Source organism: Cyclospora cayetanensis, unplaced genomic scaffold (genome assembly GCF_002999335.1).
Source record: "Cyclospora cayetanensis isolate NF1_C8 unplaced genomic scaffold, CcayRef3 CcayRef3_contig_2, whole genome shotgun sequence".
Taxonomy (NCBI): Eukaryota; Apicomplexa; class Conoidasida; order Eucoccidiorida; family Eimeriidae; genus Cyclospora; species Cyclospora cayetanensis.
In genome coordinates, this window is record NW_020312147.1 from 337,126 (window position 1) to 348,528 (window position 11,403).

Here is an 11,403-nt window from a genome sequence, read left to right on the forward strand (position 1 = left end):
AATCCCACCTATGTATGCGTAAAGAGATGTATGCTCCATATATTAGTACGAACGAAGATGCGCATGGCTTAATATAATACATGCTGATGCGCAACTCCCTGCATTGCGGTATTTACGAGCAAGCCGGTTAGGCTGGCGAAACTCCTTCACTGGAGACAATGCTCTGCCCTTATGCGGTTTCTAGATTTGAGGGCGTGGATCTGCTCACTTGTAGCGGCCTTCCTTGTTGTCTTTCCCTTTCGTAGAGCAGGATATTGTCTTGCGTAAACCCCGTTATCGAAGGCGGCCCCAGCGTTTTCAACAAACTCGCCTTGAAGTCATTCACCTAATTATGTAGCGTAGTAAACCATTCCCGCGAAATCTGAACTCCAAGTCATGTAGCTATGGCATTACGGTCGATATCACCGGGGCCAAAACACAACCTACAACTTTGAATCAGTTACTGGACTAACCGTGACTGAAGCCGAGTCGACGTTGATGCAAAATTTGTTCTCACTCCCTGCCACTTGCATACGAAAAATAATTTGTTTGACTTCTCCTTTCCTCTTGCCCCTCAATTTTTGGATGAGATCTGGGGCGAACACACAGACATGCCTCAAATGCAAAGCAGCACGCCGTTACGCATCATGGGCGGAGAGGGCAACACAAAGAAAGCGGTGTGCAGAAGGAAGTATGTGGAACTCATGATGCGGCATTGCATGGAGGCACCACAAAGAAAACAAAACCAATATACATACTGGGTGAAGGCAGCAGGTGGCACCGTGGGACCGAAAGCACAGAAAAAGGTCCCTTTCCTGTAGAGGTCATACAAGGAATTGATGGTCTAAATTAGTGTAGCCTCCCCCTTCTGGTAATTTTCCTCTTGGTGTTTCTGCCATTTACCGTCTAGCATCATGTTACCGAAGTCAAGCGGGGTAGGGCTGATATACAGAAAACAACGGGCGAGTTTGGGTTCTCCTTCATCTTCTGAACGTACGCAGTGAACAACAACACCAGAATCGGTGTACCGGCACCAAAGAAACTTGTAAAGCAGAGAGCGTCAAACACAGCCACGGCCGCATATGCTTCACCAAGGCCGTTGAACCCGTAGTTGTCTGGAGATACGGTTTTCGGTGGAGTTTTTGGTGATGCGGACTTGCAGCTGGTAAGATATACAAGGATGGGCGTGTTTTTCGCTCTCAGGTTACGTCCTAGCTCAAGGGATATATGGCTCGATGGTTTCATAGAGTAATGTAGGGTGTGTATGCCAATATTCTGCGCCAGCTCTTCACGGAGTCTTGGGTTGGAAAGTTCGCACCGTTATCGTCCAGCATGCCCGCTGCCCTCGATTTCTTCCGTAGTTGATCGGCGGGGATGGTTGGATTGATGAATTCATCTTGAACGTAAAACTGCTGGTTTGTTGTTGTTGCATTTGGAACCTTTTCTTGAAGCTGAGAACAGCAACGCGTTACGTACTCGAGAATACCGGAGTAAGACGGCTACACGAAAGCATTGCATCATCATGTCCATCATACCTGCGTCCAAAGCCTTGTGTTATAACAGGAATCACAGCAAATAGGGGTGCACCCAAAAGGAGGCGAAAAATCGAGGTTTGGGGAGCCTTACAATGGACCGGACAGTCTCGAGTGTTTCCCATGACTCGACAGTGGCGTAGTACTTTTTGTCATCCCTTATATCTGTTGCTTCTACTGTTATTTTCATTTTAGTGAATAGGGTTTTTGTAAATCTCGAATAAGCAGTAGAAGACCAACTACTAGTCAGCAGGCAGGTATGCTGTAGTGGACGCGGTGCTGAATTTCAAGGTCTAGACAAAAGGAAAGAGGCAAAAGGAAAGAGTTTTTCGAACTCTGATTCCAGACGGCTAATTAGCTTTACTAAATCATATAGAATGGCAAAAAATGATCTCCAATTGAGTGGAAAATGCGCCGTTCCGCAGCTGAAGTGTCAGGGGGAATGCGATTTCCGACTGCGGCAGCTCGATGCGAAACTCAACATGGTTTCTCCAGCAGATTAAACGGACAAGAATGCCGCTTACACGTGAAATTTCTTCGTTAATCCTGCTGTAGAATATTGCATCTTAGTGACATTCTTTTAATGTGCAAACCTGGAAAAGGTCTACGTTGTTCACAAACCACACAGCTGTTGGCAGGACGAAGTTGTTGAACGCAAAATGACGTGGCACATAGGAAAATCCATGTTTATTTGTGCCCCATAGCTCTTGTTGTATCTATCACGACTCCTTTAAGCAATTCCTACTGCACAGTAAGCCAGACAGTGACGAAGCATTATCCTGGAAGTCTAGTTTAGGCGTGGAAGAAAAACCCGTCTGACGGATGCAGTTGATCTAAGCACTGTGCAAAATGTGATTTTACTATCCAAGAACTTTGGTACTTCCTTAAAAACAGAGTTCTTCTAATTTCGCCTGCAGATTTTAAAATGCATTCACTCCCCCACCTCGGTCCCAAGGTTTTCTAGTCGTGGATACTCATGCTTAGCCTTTACAGCGTTTAGAGAATAGCGTTGAAATACTTCAATCCGGTGGCGACACAGTAGCACGGCGCTCTCCGTAGATAACAGCGACAGACAGATGAGACTGCAGATTGTTCATTACGCCCCTCGGGTGACCCCGCAGCTACACCTGCGTGAATTACAGGTGCACTGTTACTCCTTGACAGTATTCATTACACGTTGCGATGTAGGACTTGAGCTATCTGATATATGTCTGCCTTTCCGTGCCCAGAAAATTGGATATCGGCCGTCCAGCAAGGCAAAAATCCTTTAAAGCCGATAGCAGCAAGCAAACCGCCAAGGAGTTGCAGGCACGTGCTCGGGTAACTTGCCACATTTTGCTCTAGGCGAAGCCTTTGCACAGTCCGCTATCATAAAGAATAACCCTGCAAAAGCCCATGTCATTTAAGTTGCTTTGATATTTCCGTACTTCCGGTTTCTCACTTTTTCCTTTCCAAGTGCATACCCAAATGGCTATCGAACCAGTAGTGCAAGCTCCTCGCCGGCTCTTGACATAACGGAACTATTGATGGGGGTAGCTGGCTATGATGTACAGCGTGGGCATCACAGATAACTGCGAACACCCTAGGGCTTTTGGAGATAGAGGCAAAGAAAAAACCTATGTAGTGCGTAGTGCATGTACAATGCGAGGAAAACAGAGAAAAGAAAGAATAGATGCGGATGGCAGCATCCAAGGGGCTCACAATCCATTACAAAGCCCCCACCAAAGGTTTCACCGAAAATCAAAGCAACGCCAAACCGGCGTGAGACCAGAGAAGACTGAGAAAAAAGCGAAGGCGAGGCGGCACACGCCCTCCCCCGTTTCCCTCTCCTGTCTTCCAGGTGCTGACCTATGCCAGCCCCTATGTCCCTCCTCTCTGCTTCTTCTGAAAAGATACAGAGATTGAAAACCTGCCTCCTTTGCAGAAACATGCGATACAGAAAAGTAAACGAATTGCATGGAGGGGGAAGCAGGCAAAACAAAAAGAAATGGCGACAAGACACGTCACGGACTTAGAAAGGGACCCAGCAACGGAATGGTGGGAAGTGAAAATAGTGCCACACAGATGTTTGAGCTATCTCGCCAAGTTTCATCATCGGTTTCTATCACCCGTCTGCCCTATACGACACGCTGCCGTTTGGCAGGTCCGTGTCCGCCCAACCTTCCTCCACCCCTGCTCATGTTTGTCCCCCTATGGCCCGGTGCTCTCAATCCTCCTCTTGCATGGGTACTTGGCCTGCCCCCGTGAGTGCCAGGCCTGTCGAACCGATTGCCTCCAGGCGCTCCACCCCTGCCCCCCCTACGGCTAGATACGTGGTTCGGATTATAGCGTGCTGCTTGCGTAGCTCGGGCACCTCCTTGTGACTGTTGTGCCGCGCTTTGCCGCGCAAGGTAGAGGCCGTCTTGCAGTGGCGGAAGTTCAATCATACTCTTGATAGTGAAACCTGCTTTCCTTCCTCTGCTGTCGAGCATGGTGGGCAGAGGCCTTAGGACAAGGGCTTCCCATAGCTCCTCTTCTGCTGCTGGGAGATCGAAGACAGCCCCACATCCATCGGCGGTAAGCGTCATGTACTCGATCTTCTCTATCAGAGAGGTCGCTTTTTCTTCCGTGAAGCGGTTCTTCAAGGCACGCCAGACGTACGCGCAAGAACCTTGAAGAGGCGGCGACGGAGCGGGATCGAAGACGAGGTGAAAAGACACAAATTCTTGGCGGCCCGTTAAAGGGGACACCTGGGGTGTGGTGGCCGCCCCCGCTGCAGCTTCATCCTGTAGGAGCCTTCCCAACAGTTGAGCGATGGCGTCCTCGGGTGCGGTTTTCTTCAAGACCTTTTTAGAAAGCTTCTGCAACAATTCCTCCTCCCCCATTCTCTCTCCTTCTCCAGAAAGAGATCCGACTTTGAGTGAGGGGAAAAGAGATTGGGCGGTGGCTAGGAAGCGCTGCCTCTTCAGCGCTTCTCCTTGCGGAAATCCGACGCGCATGAACTGAAAGGCACCCTCTATCTCGATCTGGGCAAGAAAGTCTGTATCGCCCTTGCCGTAGAAGAGCAGCGCCGTTCCTCTTCTGCCAGCTCTCCCCGTCCGGCCCGCACGGTGCACATACGTGTCGATATCCTTCGGTGGACTCATCTGTACCACCAGACGAATACCTGCGATGTCGAGGCCTCGGGCGGCGACATCTGTGGCAACAAGACATTTAAATTTGCCCTGTCTGAACGATTTCAGCGTCGCTTCGCGCTGTTGCTGTGGAATGTCACCATGCAGCGCACAAGCAGAACCGCTGATGCACGAATTCAGAGCGACTTCATTGACTTCCTGCTTTGTCTCGCAGAAGATGGCACACAACGAAGAAACGGGTGCCGCCACCCCCTGCGGCCCTGCCGGCGCGTTACCGGCCCCTTCTCCAGCGCCAGCAGAAGACGCCTCATCTTGGCAGTAAAGGGATAGAAGCAGAGGCAAGGCGTCCACACGACCCTTCCAGTGACACTGCAGGGCCAGGTGCCTAATAAGACCTGATCCTGAACCCGAACCTCCGGGCATATGCTTAGTCACGCCAGATTCCTTTCCTTCCTGTTGCTGCTGATAGGCAGTCCCGTCTACAAAGGCTCGATCGTGCCTCATGAAAGCCTCGGCAATACCCTTAGCCCACTTGGGAAAGGTGGCAGTAAACAGCAACAATTGGTGACTGCCTTTCTTGCGATCGTCTTCGCTCTCGTCTACCGCCGTGCCTCGCTTGCTGTCGCCGTCCTTCCCTTTTTTCTGTTCTCCCAAGAGCTTAAGTAGCTGCTCAATATCTTCCCTGAATCCCATTTCCAAGAGCTTATCTGCTTCGTCCAAGACAACCGCCTCCGTGCCCTCCAACGTCAGAATGCCTCTGCCAAGGAAGTCCAAAAGCCTCCCCGGTGTGGCCACCAGCACGTTGCAACCCGACCGAATCGAAGTTATCTGAGGACCCTCGGGGGCACCCCCAAAGATGCAAATCGAAGAAAAACGCCCAACCGCTAAGCGCTGGAAATCCGCGTGCACCTGTTGCGCCAGCTCGCGGGTGGGCAGAACGGCTACCACCTGAACACAGAACGCACAGACGTAGTTTTTCGCAGTATGTTGCGTTTAACGTCCAGGCTTACGGTTTTAGGTTGGCGCATAAAACACGATGAAAAAAGACCAGCGAGGGGATCCCCAGGAGGACTGTATCTCTGGACGGTTTTGGGGAGCCAGTTTAGAGTCTCCACTTGTTAATGTATATCAGTAAAACTCTCTGTCAGTGTAAGTTCGCTTTCTTGACGGACCTTGAGCTCCGGCGTTCCGGGCTGCTTCTTGACAAGCCCCCGTAAGGGCGGCTTCGGCTTGAAAGAGTCCTTCGCCAAATTAGAAAAGAAGCGTTCAATCAGGGGGAGAGCAAAGGCCAACGTCTTGCCAGTGCCTGTACGAGCCTTGCATACAACGTCTTTGCCTGTAGAGGAAAGCAACACGCAACACGGCGAACATTGAAAAGGGGGGTTACGGCCTCATGCAGCCGAAAGCCTAAGAGGCGGGCGTGATCGATCGCATTATTGGCGAAGAGGCTAGGAGTGGGTGCTTTGGGAGCGAGCCGGCAGAAAAAGCCGCAAAGAGCAAGAAAAGCGCAGCTCAGGAGCCTTGCACACACAGAAGGCGATAGAGGTAGAGGGTGTTTCCCCATAGACGTGCAGGGCTTCCAAGTGGGATACAAGGAACCTCAAGACTGTGTACCGAACTGCTAGGGGCGCCCAGAGGCGGATGTTTTGGAGCTGACACGGACCTTGATGGACCAAATGAAAGGAGAGGAATTGCACGGGGAGAAGGCGTTGGAAGCCGAGAGTCTTCAGTTGATCTAGGGTGACCTTGCAGATAGGAAAGCGGTCAAACTGTCCTCGCGCGAATTCCTCATTTCCTCCTTCTTCTGGGTCTTGATTTCCGTCTGCCTTGATGCACTTGGTTGCAGTGGACTTTCGTTTTTCGTCCTCCTTGTTCCCTTTGGCGGTTGTTCGGAGGGCCTCCTCCATGTCTGCAGGCGCGTCCATAACGGCATTTGCGGAGGGCTCGCGCCGTTTGCGGGTTCTCTCCGTCGCCACCATTCTCGCGGTTGGAATTAAAAGCCTGGCCCGCGCGAGTGGTCGTGCAGGAATCACACGAAATGTGCGAAGGGCGAAGCGGATCGGCACCGGTATTGCCCGTGAGCACGCAGCGTGCAGAAAGGCGAGGGCGCCAGCTGGCCCAGGAAAATGCAAGGAAGAAAGCCTTCTTGCACTGCCTGTTTACGCCTTCGCTCTTTGTTGCTGCTGCCTCGTTTTCTTCTTTATTGCAAGTAAGCTGCTACGCAATCAGGGATCTTCCTGGATCGGTACAGCCCGTTGCCCCTGTGCCTGGATTCTGTGCGTGATGCTTCGTTAAAAGTAAAAGTAATGGCAAAACATCAAGCGACGCGCGTTATGAAGGTCAAGGCTCTCTGCAGTACTTACAAGGTTTAATACAAGAAAAAAACTGAGAAGCGCTGAAAGCGAAAAGGGGGTTAACGAGTGTGGGGCAGGAGCCGTGGTCCAACTACAATCTGCCTGGTGCAGCAGCAGCAAAAAAGGCCTCTTCTGCGTCGAATTCAATATAAAAGGATTGAAAATGCATATCAAGAGAAGCCCATGAAGAAAAGTGCATAGAATATCCAAGGTAGAAGAGGAGGGGCCCTGAGAGTCGTGGGCCCTCAACCTGGAACCCGCGCGATGCCAGGACTGCTAAAGAGGAAAGAGGCGTTTTCTCAACGTCTGTCTTTGAATTCAACCTTTCCCACATTCTCATTACGGGTTCATATGATGCAAAAAAAAGCTCTAGCTGTACTTATAATAAAGGTTCAACCCTCTGCCTTCTTTTTCATCGTCGCCTGCTGGCATTTGCGCGCGCGGGTTTCCCATTTCTGAAGGCCACGAAATCTGTAGCGAACGCCTTTCCACGCAGTCTTGACTTGGCTCATCAATACTGCGAGCGCCAACGGACCCCAGAGGTCCCACTGGGCGCCTTAGTCAGGGCCCCTAGACGGCACCTTACCTCTCAATCTTATTCGATTCGTATCCTGCTTACCAAGATGCAGTCTGCGCCATCGCCCTCCACCCAAGAGGCCTCTTCCTCCTCCTCTGGGGCCTCCGGCGCCTCTTCAACTGAGGTCTGTTCAGCGGCATGCGCAGCCGCTCAAAGATGTCAGGGTTGCGGCGTATCTGCTGGTGAAGGATCGCGTTTTTTGAGCTGCCCAAAATGTGTAGATCTCAATATTTCGCCTAATGTCTTTTGCTCCCAAGAGTGTTTCAAAGCGAACTGGTCGAGCCACAAAAGAATTCATGAGGTGATGAGGCTGCTGCTCGCTGAAAGAGAGAGGGATAAAGAAGGCAACCTCAGTCATCTCAGTCCAAGTAATTACGATCCACACGACCAAATTCCGTGGAAAAGGGACCCACACTTACGGTAAGGATTCGAAAGACTGAACCTGGCGTAAAGGAGCTCGGTGAAAGGGGGGAATCCGAGGCTTCCTTTCGGTTTGTGCCTGCTCGACCTCTCTGCAGCGCATTCATCTCCTACAAGTTCACCGGCCCCCTTCGTCCGTGGCCTATATCGCCGCGTCGCACTGTTCCTTCTTGCGTGCCGTTGCCGGATTATGCCGCCACTGGGGTTCCTTTAGGCGAGCAGGCTATGAGGTCCAATGCCATTCGGGTTCATACGCCTGAGGAGATCGAGGTATTTGAAGCGAGCTGCTCACGAACCCCGAAATTCGTCTTTTTTCCCCTAAATAATGGATACTTTTCAGGTTGCAATCTGAATGTCGTCCGACTCTGCGCTATTGTTGGTCCTCTGTAGCGGTTAAGGGCTTCATGCTTGCTGGGACGAGAAGCATTGGACTTGGCGCATTCGTTGATCCGACCAGGGGTTACAGCAGAAGAAATTGACAAGGCAGTCCATGAGTTTATTTGCTCTAGAGGCGCCTATCCTTCTCCCCTAAATTACCAAGGGTTTCCTAAATCTTGCTGCATCAGCGTCAATGAGGTCATCTGCCACGGAATTCCTGACCACAGGTAGATTTAGATTAGATATCCAGCAAAATTCTATATTTGGGGGTCCTTGCCGTGGTGAGGTAGTCTCCCACGGGATTTCCATGTAGGATAAAGTGTATGTACAACCGCCACATCCCCTATCAGGCCGGCGAACGGGAGCGTTGCTCACGGCCCAGAAGTCATGCAATCAAATTCCTTAATGTGAGCCTGTATCTCTTCATAGCTCTGGGGGTGCGTGGTCTGGCTTTGTTATACAGGCCTTTGCAGGAAGGAGACGTTGTCAATGTGGACATCACGGTTTTTTATCAAGGGATGCATGGGGACCTCAATGAAACGTATATATGCACTGGTTCCTCTCCCGCTTCTTCTACATCTTCTGTTCCGTCCGCTGCTGCTTCCCCGCCTTCTTCATCCTCATCCGCTTCAGAGGACAGCAGAAGGCTCTTGCAGGGCGCCTACCTTTCCCTAATGGAGGCAGTGAAGGCTGTGAGCCGCAGCAATGTGGAACGCGCAACTGATGCAATGACTGCTGTTGTTCTGGCCCCTGTCATTGGTCCTGTGCTGTCTTTTTTCATGTGCGAGTTCAGTAAGCTTTGCGAGCTTTAATTGAGGCCTTTTGCTGGTCGTGTGTTTGGGACGTGGGCGCTTGTGTACTGTGCACAGTGCAAGCCGGGAATGATGTATCGTGATATCGGCCGCATTGTCTCTTCAGTGGCTGACCAACACGGGTAGTTACTCAAACCTTATCGAGAAACTAGGAAGCCCTAACACTACACCCTTTGCCTGAGCTCGAAATCCCAAGTCTGATCTCTGTGCAGTTTATGGAGCCAGCGGATGCCTTGCCCTAGGTGTTGTTGTGCCCACAGGCTGTCTGTCGTTCGTTCTTATTGTGGACACGGTATTGGGGAACTCTTCCACACTGCTCCCAGTATTCCTCATTACAGAAACAACAAGGCGGTGCGCTATAAAAGCCATTAGTCTTACTTGCGCGACCCTGCTGCGTCGGGCAATGAGATGGGAAGAGCTTCAAAGCGTTTCACCTCGTCTTCTCAACCTTATCCTCTTGTTCCGCATGTTGTTTCTGGCGGCTTCATGGATCGTTTTATGACTGCTGTTAATGGTGCTCCGATGCACCGGCCTCCACTTTCTCTTCATGGCGGTTGGCTTATGGCTGATACTGCTGTTGCTCTTCTCTCTTTTCTGAGTCGCTGCCTGCTTGGAGTGGTGCGCTCGCAGGTAGGCATCTTAAAGCCTGGTCACGTTTTCACCATCGAGCCCATGTTGAATCTGGGGAAACCAGCCGATGTGCTTTGGCCCGATAATTGGACGGCAGTGACGCTTGACGGCTCTCTGTCAGCCCAGTTCGAGCATACGCTCCTTTGCACGGAAGAGGGGGTGGAAATCTTGACCAAGCGGCTCCCCTCTTCTCCGAAACTGGATATCGACACCCACGGTCACGACCTACCCTAAAGGCCCGTCGTCCTCGGCAGAAGTATGCGGGTCACCTATTTTAAATAGTGCGTTGCAATGCGTTCTCGGTAACACTTATATCGCAGAAACTTGAGGGGAACCTCAAAAGGCCTCTATGAGGTGACTTTACACCGGAGTCCCCTACCACAAGGCCTCTTAGGTAGCCTACCCCTAGAGATATCGCATAAGTGGGGGCTGGTCGCTTGCACGACTTTTGGGTGGAGTGAAGAGGAGGGGCAAAGGGAGAGCGAGCCTCGTGGACGAACCTTTGGCCCAAGTGCTACTTTGTACAGGGGTTATTGAATAAAACCTGTAGTTATGATTTGCGTCGGGAACCCGTGCAGTGCATCTGGTGCTGTAGAGAAGGGGAAATTTGTGCATTGCTACAGTAGCTGCTATTAAGGTAGCATTCTTCCATAAAGGTCGTGTCTCTCTCGAAGGCGGGTGGGTTGCAGAGGCATTGAAGCGTCGCAGGACGTATTCTTCCCCAGCAGTTTTTCTTACACGTTGCATCTTCTATATACACTGTATGGCTTTCGTGCATACGTCGGCTTCTGCAAAACTGTTTGTAGCACGTCTCATCGAACTGTTCTGCATTCCTGGTCGAGGCTAAACGCATGATTACGTAGGTATGCTTTGAAGCTACCAAACCAAAGAAGACATTTAAAAGAACTCCCTTCCAATAACTTAGAGAAGAAGCATCTCCAAGTGAACGGGCTGCTTCCGGGAACGTGCACTCATGGGCTGGATCATCCTCCATAGTTGCATCATAACAAAGGAGTTCTGTTAAATGATTTATTATCATTGACATATTGGTGCGCGGGAATAATAGGAGAAAACCCCAACGCGGGTCACAGCACCCTACACGAGCGGAACCTTACCGCAAGCAGCAGCAGATATCCAAATGTATACTTGTCCTTTTCAAGAGTTACAGTTGCCTTGATAAATTGTTGCTTATGCTTTCTGGCTTTCGTTTGTTCTTCGTCCTCCCAGGAAAGGACTAGCCATCCAGGCTCTCTACCTCTATCGGTTCCATGTTGACACTGTGCCTGAAATCCCCCTTTTGTCGCCTGTTTTCCCTTCCTTCTCCTCTCTGTAGGCACTTGATTCTCATGGAATCAGCCCCCCCTGTGCATTCTGCTTCTGCCTTCTTCAAGCTTTCGATCAAGCTTCGACACCACCGAAACTGCGGAATGTAAGGCGCGGCAAAAGGGGAACATATTGCGAGCTTCCTGCTCTACAAATAGAGCTAGGGAGATTAAGATGCTTCTTTCTTACATCGAATGCATGAACCTCACGGCAACGCGAACATACAGGGCAGCAACAAGCGACATTGCAGCACCAGCATTACGACAGCACGAAGAGGAAGGACAT

At 50.8% G+C, this 11,403-nt stretch overlaps 3 protein-coding genes across 3 annotated transcripts; 1 reads left to right on the forward strand and 2 right to left on the reverse strand.

Annotated features, from left to right (window-relative positions):
* Positions 1-823: 823 nt before the first annotated feature.
* LOC34618825 lies at positions 824-1,701 on the reverse strand. Its single transcript, XM_026337743.1, has 3 exons — positions 1,606-1,701; positions 1,298-1,430; positions 824-966 (listed from the first exon to the last, which is right to left on the reverse strand). The coding sequence occupies exons 1-3, from the start codon at positions 1,699-1,701 to the stop codon at positions 824-826; spliced, it is 372 nt and encodes a 123-aa protein (XP_026193528.1).
* Positions 1,702-3,628: 1,927 nt separating this feature from the next.
* LOC34618826 (ATP-dependent RNA helicase DDX50) lies at positions 3,629-6,603 on the reverse strand. The gene is made up of 3 exons (XM_022732144.2): positions 6,288-6,603; positions 5,797-5,960; positions 3,629-5,572 (listed from the first exon to the last, which is right to left on the reverse strand). Exons 1-3 carry the CDS (start codon positions 6,601-6,603, stop codon positions 3,629-3,631), a joined length of 2,424 nt encoding a protein of 807 aa, XP_022587029.1.
* Positions 6,604-7,601: 998 nt separating this feature from the next.
* On the forward strand, positions 7,602-10,332 carry LOC34618828 (methionine aminopeptidase 1). Its single transcript, XM_026337744.1, has 8 exons — positions 7,602-7,975; positions 8,074-8,245; positions 8,366-8,580; positions 8,817-9,045; positions 9,223-9,287; positions 9,426-9,516; positions 9,796-10,012; positions 10,190-10,332. Exons 1-8 carry the CDS (start codon positions 7,602-7,604, stop codon positions 10,330-10,332), a joined length of 1,506 nt encoding a protein of 501 aa, XP_026193529.1.
* Positions 10,333-11,403: the final 1,071 nt, after the last annotated feature.